Here is a 24,507-nt window from a genome sequence, read left to right on the forward strand (position 1 = left end):
CTCCTAATTTCAACTTTTTATCTCATAATTTCAACTTATTATCTCATAATTTTGACTTTTATCTCATTATTATGACTTTTTATCTCATGATTTCAACTTTTTATCTCATAATTTTGACTTTTTATCTCATTATGACTTTTTATCTCATTATTATGACTTTTTATCTCATGATTTCAACTTTTTTTCTTATAATTTTGACTTTTTATCTCATTATTATGACTTTTTATCTCATAATCATAATTATGATATCAAATGTGCTCATTTGTCACTGATCACTCATATACTGTGGTCTGTAACTCTGACATTAATGTACATTTGTAATATTATTGTGTTTTGAATTGTCTGGAATAAAGAAAGACATTTGATGATGTCTCCTTTGGGTCTAAGATCTCAGGATGGGTGATATTTCTCACTGTTTTCTCCTCTTTTGTAGATCAAATGTAATCAAAACAAACATAATCATAAACTACAGCTCTTATATGTATTCACATTTGTAAACATTAAAAGATTTTATTAAAACACAAGTTTTTTGGTATTTTTCAGACATTAACACGATCAGGATTGTTAGATTGTTTTTATCTCATAATTTCAACTTTTTAACCCATAATTATGACTTTTATCTTATTTTAATGACTTTTTATCTCATAATTTAGACTTTTTTTCTCATAATTATGATTTTTTATCACATAATTTTGACTTTTTATCTTTTAATTATGATTTTATATGTCATTGTTATGACTTTTTATCTCATAATTATGAATTTTAATCTAATAATTTATGACTTTTAACTTCCTAATTATGACTTTTATCTAATTTTTATGACTTATCTCATTATGATTTTTAATCTCCTAATTATGACTTTTATCTAATTTTTATGACTTTTTATCTCATTATTATGACTTTTTATCTCATAATTTATGTCTTTTATCTCCTAATTATGACTTTTATCTAATTTTTATGATTTTTTATCTCATTATTATGACATTTTACCTCCTAATTAAGACATTTTTCCTCCTAATTATGACTTTTATCTAATTTTTACGAGTTTTTATCTCTTTATTATGACATTTTTCCTCCTAATTATGAATCACCATGGTGATATTTTTCTATGCGCGGCGGAAATGGACTTCCAAACACACCGGATGTGAGGAAACACTTTATTGCCAATTACGTCAACATGTCGGCGGTGACGTGATGACGTCGTCAGGTCAACGCTCGGAGCCAACGGCAGCGGCCGCAGCGGAGGAGGCGGAGGAGGAGGCGGAGGAGGAGGATGGAGCCGAGTTAATGAATGAGATACGGGGCTGATAGAGACCAGACAGGCGGAGTATGAGAGAGGATGAACCGGCCGATGGAGCCCCAGGATCATACTTCCAACCCCGGGTTTACCGCTTTGACTAAACTACGCGAACACTGAAGTGTATGATGCGATCGTACGTTAAATCAACTGTTTTGTGAGTGAGAACACGCACATTTCGCCGTGAACGGTTGTTTTTTTTTCGCCCTAACTCGGTGAAGCTGTCTTGGAGGATGATACTTATGTTAAAACCTGGAGTATGCAGCAAGTGTTTTCTGTGTTTTCTCCATAAACACCGGAGATGAAGAAGAAGCCCTCTCTGGATAGAAAATATCCACCATCGCAAAGCGGCAGTTAAAGAAAACTCTTGATACCAGACTTGGTTGAAGAAATTAGATTTTAATGGCACAGCGGACTGAAAGAGGGAGCCAGCGAGTGAAAGTGGGATTTATAAACACTCTGTGTATTCAGTCTTTTTCCGGCTGAGGATAAATTAATCTACATGAAGCAGTTTGTCAGATTTCACACCAACGGCTTACTTAAATCAAGCTAGCAACGGCTGGATGAAGCTAGCTTATTTGGCGCTGTTTTTCCAGTTAGACAACATTTTTTTTTAGTCCTTTTCGACATTTTTATTTGTATTCTTTTTAAAAAAGACAACTCCAAGGAGCTTAAATCGGCTATAAACCACACTGTCTTCCCTGCCAGTGTGAATCTTTCCCCCGACTTGAGCTCGATAATCCTCGGTTGTGTAGTTTTTTTTTTTTAATCAAGCTAACGGTTAGTTAGCTGTAGTCAGTGCTGCTGCTGCTGCTGCTGCTGCTGCTCATCATGCATGCACAGGCACGTTTGCTTGGATGAAATCACCAAACAAAAATGTACCCAAGGGCATGACAACAACAACAACATCAAGCCCATGTCTGGACTGAGAACAGCACCGTGCAGGGCTCCGGCGGCCGTGAAACCACAGAAACCAGAGCGGCTTTAGCTGCACAGATAAAGATATATATATATATATATATATATATATTTAGAGAGAGAGAGAGGGGGGATCAAACGCTGAGCCTCCAGCCTGTTGAAGAGACCACCCAGAGGATCATTTTCCACGCAACTGAAGCCACCAAAAGTCCTGCAAAAATGGGGTATGTAACCTCCAAGTCAAGCCACACTTCTCACTGTGTGTGTGTGTGTGTGTGTGTGTGTGTGTGTGTGTGTGTGTGTGTGTGTGTGTGTGTGTGTGTGTGTGTGTGTGTGTGTGTGTGTGTGTGTGTGTGTGTGTGTGTGTGTGTGTGTGTGTGTGTGTGTGTGTGTGTGTGTGTGTGTGTGTGTGTGTGTGTGTGTAGCCCCTTCTGCAGGGCACGAAACCTTGTTAGCTTAGTTAGCCGCCTATGGCTAACTGTGTGAAGTGCTTACTGTCATCTGCTGTCAAATACTAAAGAAAACCATAGGCGGATTATAAAACAATGGGCCCCTGGGCACAGACATGTAAGAGCCCCCCCCCCCCCCACTCTGTCTCCAGGAGTCTACTTTCAGTCGTTTTGTAGTCATTTTGTGTCTCTTTGTGGTCAGTTTATGTCCATTTTTTTAGTTGTTTTGTGGTGGTTTTGCATTTATTTTTAGTCATTTTGCATCTTTTTGTGGTGGTTTTGCATTTATATTAGTAATTTTGCATCTTTTTGTGGTGGTTTTGCATTTATTTTTAGTCATTTTGCATCTTTTTGTGGTGGTTTTGCATTTATATTAGTAATTTTGCATCTTTTTGTGGTGGTTTTGCGACTATCTTTAGACATTTTGCATTTCTGGGATTGTTTTGCACACATTTTTTAGACATTATGCATCTGATTGTGGTATTACAACAAATAGTTTGTTTGTTATTCAGTGATCATGACACAATAATTATAAACATATCACAGTGTAAACTCAAACAGTTAATAGTGACTGAGAAGCCTAAGGATGAAGCGAACCCTTATATGCTTTTCCTATTCAGTTATTTCTTACCCATCTCAAATAACAATAAATAAAGAAACAAGATACAAGTAAAGAAACAAGGAAGTTAATTATTCACACTTGTAACCCTCAAAAATAGTATTTTCTTGAAAACCAAACTATTTGCACATTTTTAAACCGGCATTGTTCCATAATTTACCCCCCCCCCCCCACACACACACACACACACAAAAATCCATCTACTTCAGTCTATTTCTTTGCTTTTTTTAAAATATAACTTAAAAAAATACCTCTGAAATCAGATTTGCGTTCCTGTATTGAACAAAAACCTTTGCACACAATCTGGTAGTGCCTTGGAATAAGCCCTGAACATTATCTGTATTATTTTATGAATAAAACAAATCTTTAATTCTTTAATTTCATCACTCTGGAATTTATAAAAAAAGTGCATTTGCGCGATCATCGTAACCAGCTTTATCATTAACACGTGCAGCCCCGTTTTGTTGTAATATCATTGAATTTAAAGTTGTTTAAATCAACCGCATACTGAGGGACTACTGCCTCCGTACACTGACATTTCAGATTAGTGAAAACAAAAGATGAGGCTGTAATGAAGGAAGCTACTGTAAGAGCTCGGACCGTTGCTTATTCGGGCACAATGTATTTAACTCTCACTGTTTTTCTATCTATTCCTTAAGAAACTAATGAATTAAATGTGTTTTGTGCTGCCAAAAAGGAAAGAAAACCTATTTAAATCCCTCACCATACAATAAAATCCCCCCCCCCTGCGCTCGGCTCTATAGCTGAACCTGCAGATGTTTGGTGAATCTCCCGATCAAGAGCGACCTAGTTCTTACTCCAGATGAAAGCAGTCGATGAAGCGTGTGATTGGTTAGTTGTCATATAGTGGTCGGGGTGGGAGTGGGGTTGGTTTGATGGTGGCGGTGGCGGTGGCAGTGGCGGTGGGGGAGCACATCCTCTGTAATTCTCAAGGCCAGTGCCTATAATCCAGTCCCGACAATCACTTCCTCAGACACAGAAAGAGAGCACGTCCTACAGTATGTGTCGCACTTACACCCCCCCACACACACACACACACACACACACACACACACACACACACACACACACACACACACACACACACACACACACACACACACACACACACACACACACACACACACACACACACACACACACACACACACACACACACACACACACACACACACACACACACACACACACACACACACACACACACACACACACACCACCACCATAATTAGCGAGTCAGACTTCGCCGTTCCACCGAGAACTGGAGCTTCTGTTCTTGTATAATAGATGATTGTAAACAAGCTGGCCCACTCAGACTTGGCTCTTCTGAATAAAACAGTGTCCGGGGAGTAGTTTTCCACTTAACCAGTTTGGCCAGTAAGTCAGAGTTCAGCCTGTCGGGAGCGTATTTAACACACACACACACACCACACACACATATTTTGAAAGCACGGGAACTGAGGGATGACGAGGAAGTGGTTATCGGCACATTACATGCAAAAGTGAGAAAACACGTCCCTTTATTAAAGTCTTATATGTCACCTGTTATGCTTAAGCCTTATGAGTCATGTTTTACTGTAGGACGTAAGGTGAACTATGAAAAAGTGGCTAGAAAGTGATTTTCGTTCCCACGTCCGGGCACTACTTTTTTGTTTTCCTTGTATTTTTACATAAACAATACCTTTGTGGACATTGGGTTAAAAGTTCTCCTCAACATATCCTGCGTTTTTGTTTTTTAAAAGAGCCAGAAATGTATAAAAATGTGAATTATATATTTATTTTCACTCCTTTTGGAAACAAAATCTCTCTCACAAACGAACATTTATACATATAACTTAAATCTGAGATAAGTATCTGTGCATTGGTGTACTTAAATTTGAATTTAGACCATGAAATGTACAGAAAAAAGAGAAATAAGCATGAAAAAAGGGAAAAGCAACCAGTAGAATTGAACAAACACATGGTAAGTTTTGCTAAACAATGATTTTTTATATACATGCAAAATGTCAGAAGCCAGTGTGTAACAAGAGGAAGTAAATATTAAAGTAAAGAACACTTTGACCCAAAATGGCTGACATTAAAATATGGACACAACGATGCATTGTTGAAGAAGAAGAAGCCAAGTCACCTATGGACTGAGCGAAGAAGAAGAAGAAGAAGAAGAAGAAGAAGAAGAAGAAGCCAAGTCACCTATGGACTGAGCGAAGAAGAAGAAGAAGAAGCCAAGTCACCTATGGACTGAGCGAAGAAGAAGAAGAAGAAGCCAAGTCACCTATGGACTGAGCGAAGAAGAAGAAGAAGAAGAAGAAGAAGCCAAGTCACCTATGGACTGAGCGAAGAAGAAGAAGAAGCCAAGTCACCTATGGACTGAGCGAAGAAGAAGAAGAAGAAGAAGCCAAGTCACCTATGAACTGAGCGAAGAAGAAGAAGAAGAAGAAGCCAAGTCACCTATGGACTGAGCGAAGAAGAAGAAGAAGAAGAAGCCAAGTCACCTATGGACTGAGCGAAGAAGAAGAAGAAGAAAAAGCCAAGTCACCCATGGACTGAGCGAAGAAGAAGATGAAGCCAAGTCACCTATGGACTGAGCGAAGAAGAAGAAGAAGAAGAAGAAGCCAAGTCACCTATAGACTGAGCGAAGAAGAAGAAGAAGCCAAGTCACCTATGGACTGAGCGAAGAAGAAGAAGAAGAAGAAGCCCAGTCACCTATGTACTGAGCGAAGAAGAAGAAGAAGAAGAAGCCCAGTCACCTATGGACTGATCGAAGAAGAAGAAGAAGCCAAGTCACCTATGGACTGAGCGAAGAAGAAGAAGAAGAAGCCAAGTCACCTATGGACTGAGCGAAGAAGAAGAAGAAGAAGAAGAAGAAGCCAAGTCACCTATGGACTGAGCGAAGAAGAAGAAGAAGAAGCCAAGTCACCTATGGACTGAGCGAAGAAGAAGAAGAAGAAGAAGAAGCCAAGTCACCTATGGACTGAGCGAAGAAGAAGAAGCCAAGTCACCTATGGACTGAGCGAAGAAGAAGAAGAAGAAGAAGAAGAAGCCAAGTCACCTATGGACTGAGCGAAGAAGAAGAAGCCAAGTCACCTATGGACTGAGCGAAGAAGAAGAAGAAGAAGAAGAAGCCAAGTCACCTATGGACTGAGCGAAGAAGAAGAAGAAGAAGAAGCCAAGTCACCTATGGACTGAGAGAAGAAGAAGAAGAAGAAGAAGAAGAAGCCAAGTCACCTATGGACTGAGCGAAGAAGAAGAAGAAGAAGAAGAAGAAGAAGAAGCCAAGTCACCTATGGACTGAGCGAAGAAGAAGAAGAAGAAGCCAAGTCACCTATGGACTGAGCGAAGAAGAAGAAGAAGAAGAAGAAGAAGAAGAAGAAGAAGAAGCCAAGTCACCTATGGACTGAGTGAAGAAGAAGAAGAAGAAGAAGAAGCCAAGTCACCCATGGACTGAGCGAAGAAGAAGAAGAAGAAGAAGAAGAAGCCAAGTCACCTATGGACTGAGCGAAGAAGAAGAAGAAGAAGCCAAGTCACCTATGGACTGAGCGAAGAAGAAGAAGCCAAGTCACCTATGGACTGAGCGAAGAAGAAGAAGAAGAAGCCAAGTCACCTATGGACTGAGCGAAGAAGAAGAAGAAGAAGAAGAAGAAGAAGCCAAGTCACCTATGGACTGAGCGAAGAAGAAGAAGAAGAAGAACTGTTTGAGTAACACACACACACACACACACACACACACACACACACACACACACACACACACACACACACACACACACACACACACACACACACACACACACACACACACACACACACACACACACACACACACACACACACACACACACACACACACACACACACACACACACACACACACACACACACACACAGGTGTTTTTAGGAGGTTGCGCCCCCGCCGAGCCCCCGCTGGATCGGATTGGGCGAGAGAGCATGTGGTTGGCAGGAGAAAGAGAGAGAGAGGGAGAGAGAGAGAGAGAGGGAGGGAGTTGGAGGATGTTTGCTGCTCATGACCAGCCCTGAGTCACATGGTCGTTGCCATGACGACGCAGCAGCTAAGTTAGTAATGCGGGGTTATTTTTCCCCTGCGAGCACAGACTGCAGCCGCGCGTGCTCCGATTCAGCGTTTACTGTTTTTAAAAACATAACATGCATTAACACGGGCTTTAATTCTGTACTTTATAAGTGAATTAAGAATAAAATAAATTTAAAGAGGCATAAGAGCGTCAACAGTTAGTGCACTGATCAATAATCGACTGAGAAGGAAACGTAACGTGAATATTTTCTGGTTAAACTATTAAATAAACTATTTGAATATGTCAATTTGGATTTCTTTTTGCATTTTATGGACCAAACGATGAATCAGTTAATCAGGAAAATAAACAAATTAACTCAATAATTTAATAATTTTAACTTCTTGTGCTGTTTGTTTATATTTATTTTGTATTTATTTTGTATTTATCTGTATTTTACTCACCCTGCTCCACACGACTCTACCTCACCTTAGCGCCTCTCAGTTTTATGTCGTCATATATTAATTAAGCATTGTTATTTTGACAAAACAAGACGTTTATAAGTTAGGAAAATAATCTTTATATTCATGGACAGTGAAATTAATCGTCATTTGCAGCTCTACTTAAAAATGACTCAGGATTTAGACACTTAAATCCTACCGCATCCACTCCTTACCTTCTTTCCTTTATTCCTTCCTTCATTTGTTTTGTTTATACTGTTTATGTGTATTTTAATGTGCGCTGTCAAAGCACTTTGTCACCTTCTGTTTTTAAAGGTGCTACGCAAATCTATTGTCATTACCTTTCAAAATAAAAGCCCTAGACTGCAAAACTGTGGCCGAACACATCTGCGACCACAATATTCACGTTAATTTTTTGTGTTTTCACGTTGTTTATTCATCACGCCCTCCGGTGTGCGTAGAAAGAGGACAAACATCGTCATGAATTGAGATAATTTGACTAATCCCTTGAGTCCAAGTTGGTCTGAGTTTAAATGTGGCGTCGACAAAGTCCAGAGGAACTGATTTGCAACAGTCCTGATAAAGAACGCGCTGCACGCCGTTAGAGATCATCTGAACACGTTAACTTTAAATGCCACGGACACTACACGTCTTTGTTTCCCAGTATGCAAACACTAGTGTGTGTGTGTGTGTGTGTGTGCATGTGTGTGTGTGTGTGTGTCGTCTGGTTCTGCTGGTTGTAGTGGAGAACTGCTGATTTGATAACATCTGCGGTCAGATTCCTCTGTCAAAGCACTCGTCGTTGAGACTTGAATGCCTCAGTACGTTTCATTGTAAAAAGGGATTATGGGCTAACAATACACACACACACACACACACACACACACACACACACACATACACCACAGAGGCAGATTCTGATCTAGGCCACGCTGTCAGACTAATGACACCCTGAAATATAAAATAACACGCTAAAATGTGGTAAGGCACCTTAAAGACGGAGGGTAATTCAGAGTTTTACCAGAGCTGGAGTCATTTTCCATTTTCCATTTGTAAAAACTGTTGTTTTCTGTGTAAAACGATCTAAAATAAAAAGTATAATAGCTACAGCATCATTAAAATGTGCGTCTGTCTCTCACGTCATCACGTTGTGCCCTCGTGGTGATGTCATCACGTAACTCGGTGCAAAAAACCTCGGTTTTAATTGTAGATGCATCCATAAAAACCTCCTTTTACACAAGAAAAACGTGTTAAATGCACGAGTCGATTTCAATACTTTTATGAATTATTATGGTTTAATGAGTTGGGTAACTTTTAACTTAGAGGTTGTGCAGATTTTAAGGATATTTAAAGGACGAAATAACATCACAATGAGTGAAAAATGCCAATTTAGGCTCTGAAAAAGGATGATTAAGCAGTATTGAGTCTTTACGAAAACCATGAAAATGAGATGAAGTTCATTTTCAGTTGGGTTTAAACAAAGTTGACCCATTCATCTTCTATGTTCCTTGTAATTTATTAAAGAAAAATCCCAAAAATATGCAAAATTTAACACATAATTAAGCCATGAGCTGATAAAACACAGTCTTCTACAGACACAGGAGTTACCGTCGCCTGTCAAATCATTGGTTTGTTTGTGTCCTGTTTTGGTTTAATAGATTTTAATTGTATTATTATACGTCAAAGTATAAATCAGCTGTTGTATGAGGTACTAATCCACAGTAGATGACCGTTAGCACGCGGCCTGTTTGGAGAACAGCAACCTCCTGAACCTGTTTTTCATAACAGCTCGTCCTGAATGTGTCCTGATAGACGCCACGGAAGAGCGGCTGTACGCAAATCATGTCCAAGGAAGTGCCATGTCGTCATGACGATCACATTAAAACCTCCACGGTAAAAACAAATGAAGCGAGTGCACGTAAACGACCTGAAAGCGTTCATTTTAAATCCCTTCTTCGTCCCTGTTTACTCACCAACGTACTGTTCAGGGGTGGAAGAGCGATAGTTGGGTAAAAGCACAAAACTGCGGCGTATAAAGTCACAATAAAGCGCATTTATTAACATCACTGGAGCTGATTTTCCACTGTCGCTTCATATACTTTATAGTCTGTGATAATACACTCTACTTTATGAGGTGATCGTGTTTGTGTCTTTAATACGACCACGAAGAGACTCTAAATGACGGAAAATCGACACAAAACGACCGTACAGAGACAAAAAAAAAAGGACAAGAAAGAAAAATAAATGCAAAATGACCACAGAGAGAAAAAAAACCCGTCTAAAAATAGATGCTAAAAGATGCAAAACACTTCCAAAGACATGGAAAACAACTAAAAAATGACCACAAAGAGAAGCAGACAACAGCAAAACCACTAAAAGTTTTAAAACTCTTTGAATCGTCTCGTTGCTACGTCGACAGAGGGCCCATTGTCTCAGAATACGTCCGTCATCACTGTCGATGAAACTACGCAACAGTAAATTAAAGAGGTTAAAAGGTCGTTTAAGTATTTTTCAACCTGGACCCTGCAAGTGACTAATGATCTGCCCGCACACACACACACACACGCACGCACGCACGCACGCACGCACGCACGCACGCACGCACGTACGTACACGCACACACGGAAAGGGATTATGTTGTTTTGCATTTCAGAAACCCATTTTGCATCCTGCTAACCTGTCTCAGGTGTGAGTATCGGCATGGTAACCAAAACATTTGCAGACGTGAGGCTGAATCTCAACAATCGCTGTTTGGATTTGAATCAGCGAAGGGTCGTCGTTACATTTGAAATGCAAAACAGAGAAAAAATAAGTTAAAAAAATAAATAATTATAATAATAGAAATAATAATAAGAATCATAATAATAAAACAGAGTAAAAATAAGTTAAAAAATAAATTATAATAATAATAAGAATTATAATAATTAAACAGAGTAAAAAAAATAAAAAATATGTAAAAAAATAAATAAATTATAATAGTTATAATAATAATTGCAATAATTATTAAATTAATAAAACAGTAAAAAATGAAGAAGTTAATAAATAAATAGCAATAATTATAATAATAAAACGAAAAATAAATTATTAATAATAGAAATAATTTATAGATAGATAGATAATAGATAAATTAATAATAGCAATGATAGAAATAATAATTATAATCATTATAAAACAGTAAAAAATAAAAGTTAAAAAAATAATAATTGCAAATATTGTAACAATAATAAAACAGTGAAAAATAATATAAATAGTAATAATAACAATAATAATAATAAAACTGAGTAAAACATTTTTAAAAAGTAAAAAAAACAAAATAATAATTATGATAATAAAAAATAAACAAGAATAAAAAGCTCAGCCTTGGTCACAAAACATACATCTCCTTTTCAGACAGTGGAGTCGAATCCCGATCACCAGTCTCCATAAAAGGTTCCCAATGTTCTCAAAACTATGTCCATCTTCTTCCGTTTGTTCTTTCATAATCAGCCTAATCTCCGTTTTGACGCCGCTCGCTCTGGAGCTCATCGTCCCGGTCCAGAGTGTAGACATCACTGAGGTCGTCTTACTCTGTTGTTTCGTCTAAAGCTTCCACGGAGGTTTGCATTTGCAGCGTAAATCAGTTTTAATGGACGTCACTATTCCCCGCTTGCTGCAAAGGTTCATTAACCCGGCGTGACGGAGCGATCCTGGAACTACGGTGAACCTGTTGGTTTGGGAACATCGCAAAAGCACATTTTAATATTTGCAGACTTGTTTGATTTTTGCACCAGATATTCTTCATTTTACTTCCCCTGCGAGTCGTTTCTCGTCCGTCCTCGTGCGCCTTTGAACACCTTTCACCATGTGAGGAGTTTGTACATGAACACACTTGTTCTCAGTGTGAAAGCCTAATGGGTGTGTGTTGTTTTGGTTTTCCTCGTCCAGTCTGGTGAACGCAGCAGCAACACAGCCGGCTGCTGAATTATGGATGTGCCTGGATCTGGGAAACTCTTTCTCTCACCTTCATCGCGTTCCTAAATTCTTCCGCTCCCTTTCCTCGGCAGGACAGATGTTTTGCTTTTGTGTCTTAAAAGCCACGTTAGCGCCGGCGTGACACTTTGGTCCCAACACGTTTTGGATCGATCGCCGTGAACCGTTTAAGCGCGCACTCCCACTGTGCGTCCGTCCCGTGCCCCGGGCTTTAGGGTCCTTGTCCCCCCCTCCAGGCCCGTTTGTACTCACACTACCTGGGCCTCGGAGAATGCTTCTTGCTGCCTATACGTCATCACGCCGTAACACGTCACACGCATTGATGACGTCATGGCGATGCGTGGCTTTGTTTCCAGATCTTTCCATAGACCTCTGAGTTTTTGTGCGTCTTGTCGACTGTTTTTGAATCTTTTCATCGACCAAATCTGCAGTAAACACTCCACCTCCGCATCACACCAACGTGAACCTTTCGCCGCCATTGTTTGAAATGTCCGCGCATGGTCCCTCCTTCTTTTTTCTACGTCCCAACAGGCGCACAGGAAATGACCTCAGAACCACCGTAGGCCTTGTCCTCGTACACGTGCACACTCATGCTCGTACATGTGCAAACATGCTTTACAAAAGCCCACCTCTCCCAAACGGGCTGTGGACGGCAAGCGCGCCGCTCCTAGGCGTGGTACGGTTGCACTCACACTGGTCAAACGAACTAGACTTTAGCCGTGGAACCTGTTTGGACACAGTACGGATGGACAGTGTGAGTGCGCCCTAATACACACTAGGGCTCATTTCCCAGCGTTCTACAGTAAACTTCCCCGTACAATTACGTGCTACTTTGGCCGTACTTACAGTGAAACTCCTGGTCATTTCACAAACAATCATTTTAACTACCGGGTTTATTAGAAATCAAATAGTCTACTGTACAACATGTGCGCAGTTGTGAAATGACCAGGAGTTACACAGTAAGTCCGGGCACAGTAGCACGTAATTGTGCGTGAAAAGTGAGCGGCAGGTACGCTCTAAGTCTTGGACTGTGTTACGCAGCGTTACCTGAGATTTAACCTCAGAGGCTGAAGCAGATCCTGACTCTTCCTTCTCTCCCTCCTTCCTCCTTTTCTCTGCACAGAGAGCAGCCCATCTTCAGCACCCGGGCCCACGTCTTCCAGATCGACCCAAACACCAAGAAGAACTGGGTTCCCACCAGTAAGCACGCCGTCACAGTCTCCTACTTCTTCGACAGTACCAGGAGTGTATATCGCATCATCAGCCTGGACGGCTCTAAGGTGCGTACGTACAGCGTTTGTGTTGTTTCATCAGGGAGGTCCCAGTCGGATTGTGTTCATACATCCCACCTCTGCTCAGCTCGTCTGTCGCGTTCACCTCTCTCCGGGCCAAGGCAGCCGGGGGCCTGTCATCGTATCCATGTGGCGGTGATTATTTTAGTCTTGAGAGAGAGAGGTGCAGGGCCGGAGTTAGCATCGTTATGTAAGAAGAGCCTCTCTCCGGGCGACCGCTGCTGCTGCTGCTGTCGAACCGGCAAGTTTTTCCTCGCCGCGTTCTGCTGGAAATAGCAGCGATCGAGTGGGCCGGTGCTGCAGGACGTTATCATCCAGACGAACAACACGTCTTTCTCAGCAGAGGGAAGGAAGAAAAACAGAGGCAGATGCCACACAGTCAAACAGCTCAACCAAAGCCTGTTCATCTAGAACATGGGTGTCAAACTGATCGGGTGTGTGTGAGTCAGGTGTGTTTTTGATCGGTTGGAATGAAAACCTGCAGCCACACGGCCCTTTACTGGATCAGTTTGACTCCCATGATCTAGAATATAAGGGCGCACTCACACTGTCCTTCCGTACCGCGCCCCGGGCTTTAGGGTCCTTGTCCCCCCCTCCCTCTCTGTCAGCCCGTTTGTACTCACACTACCTGGGCCTCGCGCAAATGCTTCTTGCTGCCTATACGTCATCACGGCGTAACACGTCACACGCATTGATGACGTCATGGCGATGCGTGGCTTTGTTTCCAAATCTTTCCGTAGACCTCAGAGTTTTTGTGCGTCTTGTCGACTGTTTTTGAATCTTTTCATCGACCAAATCTGCAGTAAACACTCCACCTCCGCATCACACCAACGTGAACCTTTCACCGCCATTGTTTTAAATGTCTGTGCATGGTCCCTCCTTCTTTTTTCTACGTCCCAACAGGCGCACAGAAAGGACGTCAAAACCGTCGTAGGCCTCTTGCTTGTGCTCGTACACGTGCGCACGCTCGTGCTCGTACACGTGCGCACGCGCTCTACAAAAGCCCACCTCTCTCAGACGGGCTGTGGACGTCCAGCTGGCCGCAGTTATGCGCGGAGCGGTTGCACTCACACTGCTTAAACGCACTAGGCTTGACCCGAAAAAACGGTTTTGGCGCGGTGCGGAAGGACAGTGTGAGTGCGCCCTAAGTCCGTCTCCCTTTCATATGGACTAAATCAGTACTTCATCGAGAAGGCAAGAAAAATAGAGAGTTTATTTAATATGTTCACCAATCCCCACGCTACATGGTCTCACAACTATAGGAGATATGCTTGGGAACGCAGTGTTGTTGTTGTTTCATCTGCTTTGTCGATGCAGTGCTCTTTTTGTCAGGGATTACTTTTTCTCACCTTCTGTAAAAAACCAAGGAAACATAATTGTCAACTGTTAATTTCTCTGTTAAGTTTCTAGTCTCTCAATAAATTTTCTTTGAAATTCATTAAAATAAACTGCCAGAGTTCGGCGGGACGTTCACGCAAGACGGCTTAAAGATCAAATCTTGAGAAAATCAGTTTAAAACGACAGGATTATTGTTTTTTTCTAGACTTAGACTTAAATGTTCAGTATAATCTGAAGGGAAAAGACGAATTAAATAAGAATTATGAGAGAAAACATTTCATATATGAATAAAAATGACTGAAAGTAAAACATTTTCTTCCCACCACTAAATCTAAAATAAGTAACTTTGAGTTGTGCGGTTTTGTGAAGAATAAAACTGAATATTAAACGGCACGTGATTGTCTCACAACCACGTGAGCCCGCCTCTGCCCCAGCTCTGCCAGAGAGTCGTCCCACACTGATCAATAACACGGCCGCCGCTTGGACTGGAGTCAAAACTCCTCGTTGACCGCTTCCTGTTGACCAAACCAGGTCCCCGTAGATAAAGACATCCAGCTCCACGGCTGTTTCCTCAACCAGTGAAGTTTTAACAAACAATATTTACATATTTTCACTTTCTGTTTTGTCGTCCGCAGGCCATCATCAACAGCACCATCACGCCCAACATGACGTTCACTAAGACGTCGCAGAAGTTTGGCCAGTGGGCCGACAGCCGGGCCAACACCGTCTACGGCCTGGGCTTCTCATCTGAGAGCAACCTGGCCAAGGTGAGGACACGCGGACACTCAGGGGTCCTTTTGAAATTAAGTGTCAGGTGCTTCACGCTCTCAGAAAAGCGAGGAAGTCGCTGTTGAGCTGCATTTGTGTTTTATTTTTTCCGTTCCGTTAATTTTAGTTCGCAGAAAAGTTTGCCGAGTTCAAGGAGGCGGCGCGGTTGGCGAAGGAGAAGTCTCAGGAGAAGATGGAGCTCACCAGCACGCCCTCCCAGGTGACCGACGCGCATCACTGCGACGTCCTCGTCCTTCTGCACACTTTAGGGTTCAACGTTCAGCGGATTTACTAATACAACAGGATGATTACGCCTTCACGTTACAGAGGAAACGAGTGCATAACTGGATGTTTCCTCCTCACACGTTCCCGTGCAAAGCTGTCCAACACTGTGCTAAAGTCGCTAGCTGCTAACCGCTAACCGCTAATCCTGAGCTAACGGAGGTTTTTCTCAAGACGTTTTTGACGTTATTTTCCTGTGATTTATGCAGTTTAACCCTTTAGAAATGGACCCGTGGGCAGTTGTTGTTGTTTACAACGATGTAAAATAAAAAATAAAAACATGATAGCTTCAGATTTTGTCTCTCCCGTCATCACGCCGTACGCTCGCGGTCGATGACGTCATCGCGTTACGTCCGCTGAAAAACCTCGGTTTTTTAATGCAAATGAAGCAATCGAAAAGAAAAAACACACTCACTCCGCTCAAGAAATGATCATATCTCCAAAACAGAAACATGTTTATACTTCAAATAACTGACAGTGGGTCAAGAAATTCTTTTTACATTAGGAAATATTTTGTTTTTTTGGTTTTATTTTGATTATTATTATTTATTTATCACTTTTTATACTCTCTCACCTCTGCCTGACAGAACTACGCTCTCTCTACTGTTTTGTTGTATATATTATTATTGTTTATTGTTTATAGCACCCTGTGCACTGTATACATACACTATGTATATAATTGATTCTATGTATGTTCTGTAAAAAGTGTTTATTTGCTGACCCACTGCTGCTGTAACATAATAATTTCCCAGTCTGGGATCATTAAAGTATTTCTATTCTATTATATTTAGTAAAATTCAATGAAAAAACGTCCAATTTTTTTTATTTATGACACAGTTTCAATACTATTATTAATTATTATGGTTTTCATGACGAACCTTTCAGCTTATAGGTTGTACAGATTTTAGGGAAATGCATTTCCACTGCGGCGTTTAAAGGGTTAAGGCACAAAAGTCCTGTATCTTGCTCTGCTCACGGGCTCTCAGTCAGTCCGGTTTAACGTGTGACGCTGGAGTTCGTTCGGCGTTAATGACGTCGGTCGGGAACGAGCCCGCGCGCGACTCCCAAACCAACCGAGAAGAATCAGAAGTGAACGTCCTCGTGTACGAAGCCGTTTCACGTCTCCGCGCCGCGCTCACACCACAACCACTGAGCTAACACACACTCTCTCCACCTCCTCTGCTCTCCCTCATGAATCCTCCTCAGGGTGGCGCCGTAAAAAGGAATGTGTTGTCTGTCAACAAACCCGGTAAAAAGAAGGTAAAATAAAGAGAAGGACATTCTCATGACTCCCGTGGGCCCTTTCCCCCCCAGCTTTACCCTCCAGTTAATGATGCTAACTCCCCTCAGGTGTCTTGTGCAGCGTTCTTGTAAAAACAAGTGTTATTTTCTGAACGGTGTGAGCCCAACGATGGATTTGAGAACGCCTGTCAGCCTTTGACAACCTTGTCTATCACCCTGACGTCAGACTAACAACCGTCTCTGTGATTTTAACCCACGTCCTCTCCTTTCATGCTCTCAAAAAGTGACAGTCAGAGACAAAACGTGTAGTTAAATGAACGAAAAGACGCAGCGTCTTCGGAAAAATGGACTCACAGTTGTGAAATAACATCAAACCAAGAGCTTTTAGCGTCCCTAACTGCAATTAAGCAGGAAGTCCTGTTCATTTTTGAGAGCATGGAATCACTAATACGCATATTTGTTGATTTGTTGTTTGCAAAGTTTGCCTTCTTGAGAGTCAGACGAGAAGGTCGACGCCTCCATGTTTGTGCGGTGAGAGGGGGTTAGCTTAGCTTAGCTTAGCTTAGCATAAAGACTGGAAACATCATGTCTTCATATTTCTCCGTCTCTCACCATTCAAGTGATTTTCTCTTTTTAAAATAATATCTTTTTCCCCGTTTCACCGACGTGTGGATGTCAGGAGTCGGCCCCGGGGGACCTGCAGTCCCCTCTGACCCCGGAGAGCATCAACGGTACAGACGACGAGAGAGCCGCGCCGGACACGCCTCAGCACGTCGAACCCAGAGCGGAGCCTTCCCAGAATGCACTGCCCTTCTCACACAGGTAGACGGGTTAATAAGGGGACACTTTAAGGGTATTTATCAACCTTTCAAGCCTGTTTTCCTGTGGTTTTGCTTCAAAATGACGAGGATGTTTGAAGTCGGTGCGGCACTAAGAGAGAACGCTGCACTGAAACAGATCCAGTGTCTTATTTTCGGGTCCTGCAGAGAAATAAAACACTCGTCTTTACGCTCGATCGTTTCTCGATCAAGTCTCAAATCTTGTGTTCTCTCTTCCAAATGGTTGAAATTGAGCCATGACATTAAAATCTTGTAGATAAACCCCAAGTTACGGTTTCTGTGCTTCAACACCACAAGTCGCCTCTCATGAGATTTCAGAACGAGACTCAGTTAGGGCGCACTCACGCTGTCCATTGGTACCGTGCTCCGTGCTTTAGGCGTGATTGTCCATCCCTTCCTCTTCCCCTGCGGCCCAGGCCCGCTATAACTCGCATTACTTGAAATGATCCAGGCGGCTCGAATGCGTATTGCTTATTTGTCATCACCACTCGGAGATTTCATCCGTCTGAATCTGCAGAAAACCTTTCACGAACCGTTCAGCGGCACCTTTTTAAATGTCCGTCGTGAGGAACAGGCGTATTTAAATAGGCATCGGGACCGCGGTCAATGCTTGTGGTCAATGCTTCGCGCCTGTGCTCGTTCATGTGCATCCATGCTTTAAAAAAAAGCTCACCTCTCTCAACCGGGCGGCGGCCGACAGCGCGCCGTGCCTGGGTGCGGAACAGTTGTACTCACCCGGGTCAAACGGACTAGACTTTAGCCGTGACGCGTGCTCGGGCACGGTACAAATGGACAGTGCGAGTGCGCCCTTACACACAATAACAACAAACAGAGCGGTTCAAATCGGTCTGTTCTCGGTGTCCTGCCATGAGCTTTTTCTGTTAAAGTCAAAATGAACGAGCATTCAATCCAAAACTTGTGTTGCAATCTTATCGAAGATAAAGAAACTCCGACTCAGCGGAACACACGGATGTTCTCATGCTTTCATTTAGAAAAGATGACTTGCATATTAAAATCTAAACAGCAGAGATTTGAAAATATATGGGGACCCTTCAGTAACTAAGGATTTAGATTTAACAAAGAGAATAAGTCACGAGTTGTGGACAATACCTTTTCTTTTAAATGCATGATATATCGTGCATCTATTGCAATAAATATACTTCATTTTGTAAAGATTACCATTTGTCAAAATGAAATGTAAATGTTTTGTTTCAATTTCTTTTTATTCCCTCTTCGTTTTCTTCTGTTCTATATACTTTGACTGTGACAGACTGTATTTCATTGCTGTTAAATATTAAATAAATAAAGATATTAAAGGTTAAACGTTGTCACTTTAGCGCAAAACCATGAAGAAAAGAAAGGGTCCAAGTTGAAAAAGTAAAGTTTCCTTTTAACACAGAAACAGATATCGTCTCGTTCCAGTCGTGTTTCTAAACACACTTCCCTGTGGTTAAATAACGTTTTAACCGTGAACACATCGCGGTCACGAATCGCGGTCACATCCCGGAGTGTAAACGAGAGTCCGTTAGCGGTTCTTCCTCTGGACCGAGTGATTTTAAATGACATTGGCACAGTGCAGCTCAGGTCGCCGCAGCCCGTGTCGATTCATTCATTCATTATTAATGGTCCTCCCCGGACCTCTGGACAGCATTAAAGCATCACATTAAAACGCCGCGCATGCTTCCTATTAATTATAAACCACTGCACGAGTGCAGGTCATTTTGTCAGCTGTGCTTTAGGAGATATCAACGCAGCAGAAAGTGTAAAAACGAGTAAGAAGCACGTCGAAATATAAGTTTTCTAAAATTCTCCCATCGTTCTGTCAGGTGTTAAAGGTCGGTCGGTCGCAGCTCCTCTAATAATCTCCTTTTACTTCCCAGTTCATCCAACATCAATAAGCACTGGGAGGCGGAGCTGGAGGCACTTAAGGGGAACAACGCCAAGCTGACGGCGGCTCTGCTCGAGTCCACGGCCAACGTCAAACAGTGGAAACAGCAGCTGGGGGCCTATCAGGAAGAAGCTGAGAGGCTACACAAACGGGTACCACCGCACGAATACGCACATTTGCACCTTTGGGCGCACGCTTTGGTCATCTTTGTGCGGTTGTGTGGTAAAACACGGCAGCCTGACCCTTTGATCGCCATCTTGGGTGAAGTTAGGGGTGAGTCGAGGTTGTCCCACCTCCACAAAAATGCAATCGCCTTCCATTTGATACTACTGAGGTGGAAGGGGACGAACCCTCCTGCCTATGTTCACTGGGTTAGAGAGGTAACGTCGGGGTAACAGGTGCGCGGTACACGGGTTGGAGGACAAGTATGAAGGTCACAATTCATAACCCGTATAAAGAACCTGCCTCTTGCCTCACTTCCTGTCTTTAATCATTCATTTATTCATATTCCTTTCTCTCTTTTTGGCGACCGTCCGAGTCTTGGGACCTGTTTCTTTCACCAGAGGTCAAGTCAAGAGATCTTTGTTGTACCCGGAGGGCCTTTGCGAAGCAGCCAACAGCAAAAAAACTACATTTACAGGAAAACAATTAACACGAATTCACCAACAAACAAACAAACAAAGTGCAACAGTGCCAGAGTGTCGGTGTTATTACCACCAGTCCTTTTTGTCCGAGTGTTTTTCTTTCTTTCCTGTACTGGTGTGTGTTTGTTTCCTTCCCTTGATGCTTTTATTTCCCTGTTTCATACGTGAGTGTTTAAGTAGATGTGTTTGATGGGATGCCACCTGGATGGGAAGGGGGGGGTACATTTGGACCATGTCGTGATTCAGATTCATCTGTATGTTCCAGGTGACGGAGCTGGAGTGTGTGAGCGGCCAAACGACGGTGATCAAATCCCAGAAGACAGAACTGAACCAAACGATAGAAGAGCTGGAGTCGGCCTTGAAGGCCAAGGAGGAGGTACGGTGGGAGCGTCCGCGCGCTCGTGACCTCGGGAGCGTAACGACATCCTTCACAGGCTCATCTCGTTTGATCGTTAACACATGAAACTCTCTTCCAGGAGCTGGAGAGACTTAAAGCAGAGGTGGAGAGTGCCAACGAGTTCCAGTCTCAGAAAGACTCCCTCACACAGAAGCTACAGGTACGTTCAGGAACAGCCGCGGCGTTCACGCCCTAACGCGCCCCCTCCTCACGGTCCGTCGGACTCTAAATGGGACCGTCGTTTACTAAAAGAACATCTAAGTGCACTGAAGAAGACTTGAAACTAGAGATTGAGACATAAACGCTGCAATAGTGGTTCAACTCGCCCTCGTTCACGCCCCCTCAGCAGAATCTCCGCCGCCATCTTAAGTGTCGTTCCAATAGTGTGGAAAACTGAAGGTAACTCGCTGAGATCGACCCTCGGAGGGATCAACGATGGTCACTCCAGAGGGGGATATCACCCACGATGCATTGCAGTTATGCATTCAGTTGAAGAGAATTCATCGCAGGAATGTGTATAAAACTGCGATTTCTCACCACTAAAGAACAATACGCACAAATAAAGCAACTTTTTCTTAATCACCTTTAAAAAACTTCACTGTCTGACATCGTTTTCAGTTTGTTTTCTGTAAATAATCTCATCATCAGTCTGTGTTCTTACGTGTGTCGGCCGTTCTGAAGGAAATCTCATTGACGCTTCGTATTTTACTGTTGCAGCAAACATTTAAACACTTAGTTTGTGCATCTGTACTTGACTCGTGTGGTTTTCGTCTCACGTAAACACAAGGAATGAACGTTGTTTTGCAAGAATCATAGAAACAATAACGATGGACGTGAAGGAGGGCACGTTGAACAACTACTGAAGCGCAGCTCAGGACGTCCCCGTGTGAACGCAAACTTGATCCTGATCTGATGAGTGTGAGTGTGGTTCACTCACCGACCGCTCACTACGGCACACACGCTCGCTCGCTCTGCTTGCACGCTCCTGTGGATCCGGCGTCCCCTCAGCTCCTCACTGCCGTAGTTCGGTTCAAAAAGTTGCACGCACACGCACGCACGCACGCACGCACGCACGCACGCACGCACGCACGCACGCACGCACGCACGCACACGCACACGCACACGCACACGCACACGCACACGCACACGCACACACACACACACACACACACACACACACACACACACACACACACAGTAACCTTCCTTGTCTTTTCCTCAAAGAGTCCAGACCTCAACACACAGGTGCCGCTGATAACAGCTGATGAGTCAGCACGCCTCTAAAGTGTGATGTCAGGGCCTAAGCCACGCCCACAACTCCCCCTTTTTTTGCTGCTTGACTACAAATCTTAATAATCATATTTAAAAAGACAAAATGTTGCTGTTGGTTTAACGTTCAGACGTTTTAATTTGGCGGTGCAGCTTCCACAGTTGAAGTCCTTTCAGTCTAAAGTGTCGTCTTTGTGCTTCAGCGGCGGAAAAATGAATTTTGACCTAAAACACTTTGTAACTTTGGAGGATTTGTCTCAGTCAGACTGTGGTTTGTCCCGACTGTGGGTGTTTGACCCCATCCTTTACCCTGAAAGCTCAGTTTATGATGTCTGAGCGTTTGTTTTACAGGTATCTGCAGGTTTCAGTGAGTCAAATTTAAGACTTTAAGACCTTTTTAATGCCACTTTGAATGAATTTTAAGACAGAAAACACGATAAATACGGCGAGGGTTTGGTCGTCCTGCCAACTCTCAATAAATCTGCACTTACCCAAAGTCGCAGAGTCGCTAGCAAGCACCAAGATAAGCATTTATATCAGATTTAAGGAGTTTTTTCTATTTTAAAGATCATTATTTGGCCTTTTATTTAAAGACAGCGTGGAGAATGAGAGGAAACAGGAGTGAGAGCGGTGGTGGGAATCAAACCCCGGGCTGCTGCTGCTGCTACATCGAGGACTTCTAGCCTCGGTACACGGGGCGCCCAGATTTAAGAGCTTTAACACCACGCGCTGTATTTTCCCGTCTGTTTTCAGGACACGGAGTCGAGGAACCAGGCGCTGGAGGCCCGGCTGAGCGACCTGGAGCAGCGCCTGGAGAGCGACCACCAGGAGAGGGAAGCGTTCCGCAGCAGCCTGCGCCAACTGCTGCAGCTGCTGGACGGCAAGCTCTTCGAGCTGACGGAGCTGCGGGACACGCTGGCTAAACTCATCGAGAGCAGCTAGAGAGACGAACGCACCTCCAGCTCCACCGTCACCGCCTCCTCCACCTCCACCGGCGCTCGGAGAACACCTGCACGTTGGCACTCACGTCGTCACCGACACGTGACTTGAATTCTTTTCGTTTTCCTCCACACGTAAACGACACGTGTGAAAGTTTACGCGCACCTTTTTGTCATCGTCGTCGTTGTCGTTGCTACGTCAGATCGGTTTACAAACGAGCCAAGTAGAAGAGGCTTTGCTCGGACCACGCCTTCCTCATCCTCATCCTCCGCTCCGCTCTGGAACGACGGCACGAAGAACTCAGAGTGGATCCGTTTGTCTTGTTTTTTTTTTTGCTCCTTCAATCACGCAGACGTAACGACGCTGCGCTTTCTTTCTTCGCTTCGGTGCATCGCTTCTTTTTTTCATCGTCGGCCAAAAGAACACTTGGACGGACTCGAGCTTTTTTCCTACTCGGATACTTTTTGTTTTTTTTCGTTATTTGAACTCCGGAGGGCGTCGAGTGTCACCGAGAGACGAATGTTCTTCCTGCGCGACGGAAAACCCACGAGGCACCGCCGACAAGGAGAAACCGCGGGCGGGCGAGGACTTCGTCGTATATTCTTCTACAATATTTGAGCAATACAGAAAAAACAAACACAAAAGGAGCGTCGGGGGGTGAATCAACTCTTTCCACTCTCACTTTCAGGTACTTTTACTCCTCTCTCTCTCGGATACGTCCCGACCACACGCGAGACTTTCGACACTTTCTTTCTACACACTTTTTTAAAACAAGACTAAGAAGTTCACAGTGCACTTGGAAAAACAGAGTTTGCGTGAGTGGAATTCTCCTTTCTCCCCGTTTCTTGAAGCGCAACGATTGAACCCTGATTTATTTCCCAACCGTCGCTGAAGACGGGGAGAGTTGTCACATCTTTTTACGTACGGTACGTGAGCGTCGAGGCGTTTTTTTTTTTTTTTTCGGGGAATATTTTTGAACTATTTATGAAAAAAGGAAATGAGAATTTAAAGAATCGCAGGTTTTGTTTGCAGAGACTTTTTTCCCCCCTGTTGCCAAATAACGCTCTCCTGTGCAGATCCGAAGTGTTGCTGGTGTCGCCTTCGGTTCAGAGACGCATCGACGCAGCGAACCGACGGTACTTTGATTTTTTTGTGGGATTTTCTGTTGCCAAAAAAAACAAATCAGCGACGTTGGGAGGGAAAGTATATTCACCTGGAGAACGCTACTTAAGGGCTTGTCGTCGGTACACTTGGGAGACTTGAATGATCGATGTTGAGAAATATAAATATATCGGAGCTTGAAAAGGGAAAAAAACATTTGAATAAAACTTTGAAATGTTGATTTAATCACGTGCTTAAAGACACAAATTGTAATTTTGAGTTTATAGTAAAAGGAAACCAAATGTAGCCGATGCTGTCGTGTCGTTCTTCCACGATCTGAGTTCCTCTTGTTTACCATCAACGATCACATCTGCTGAAAACGACGTTCTCACGATCCTCAAAGCAATTTCAGTCCAAAGCAACTGGACTTGGTTATTTGTCTAGGAAGACGTTTCACCTCTCATCCAAGAGGCTTCATCAGGTCATGTACACATCTGACCAGGCTGGGACTGGACCAGGACCTGGACCAGGACCAGGACCAGGCTGGGACTGGTCCAACCAACTGGTGTGGAGATCCAGGTATTTAACCTCTCACAAGGCCGATGATGTCACTGGGACCCTTTGTGCTCCAAGTGCCCACGCCCGTCGTAAGAGTGACAGTTGGTGGGCAGTAGGTTTGGACTTGGTTAGTGCTCTATTGATTCTCTATTGTAAATTGGAGATGAGTGGTGTCTCAGACCTCCTCCTCC

At 43.1% G+C, this 24,507-nt stretch overlaps 1 protein-coding gene across 1 annotated transcript; it reads left to right on the plus strand.

Annotated features, from left to right (window-relative positions):
- The first annotated feature begins 1,344 nt into the window (after window positions 1-1,344).
- homer1 (homer scaffold protein 1) lies at window positions 1,345-24,050 on the plus strand. The gene is made up of 9 exons (XM_083930320.1): window positions 1,345-2,439; window positions 12,883-13,039; window positions 15,025-15,156; window positions 15,285-15,377; window positions 17,361-17,503; window positions 19,401-19,560; window positions 20,318-20,428; window positions 20,529-20,609; window positions 22,472-24,050. Exons 1-9 carry the CDS (start codon window positions 2,435-2,437, stop codon window positions 22,658-22,660), a joined length of 1,071 nt encoding a protein of 356 aa, XP_083786446.1. The 5' UTR covers window positions 1,345-2,434; the 3' UTR covers window positions 22,661-24,050.
- The last annotated feature ends 457 nt before the right edge of the window (window positions 24,051-24,507 follow it).

Source organism: Echiichthys vipera, assembly GCF_963691815.1.
Source record: "Echiichthys vipera genome assembly, chromosome: 16".
Taxonomy (NCBI): Eukaryota; Metazoa; Chordata; class Actinopteri; order Perciformes; family Trachinidae; genus Echiichthys; species Echiichthys vipera.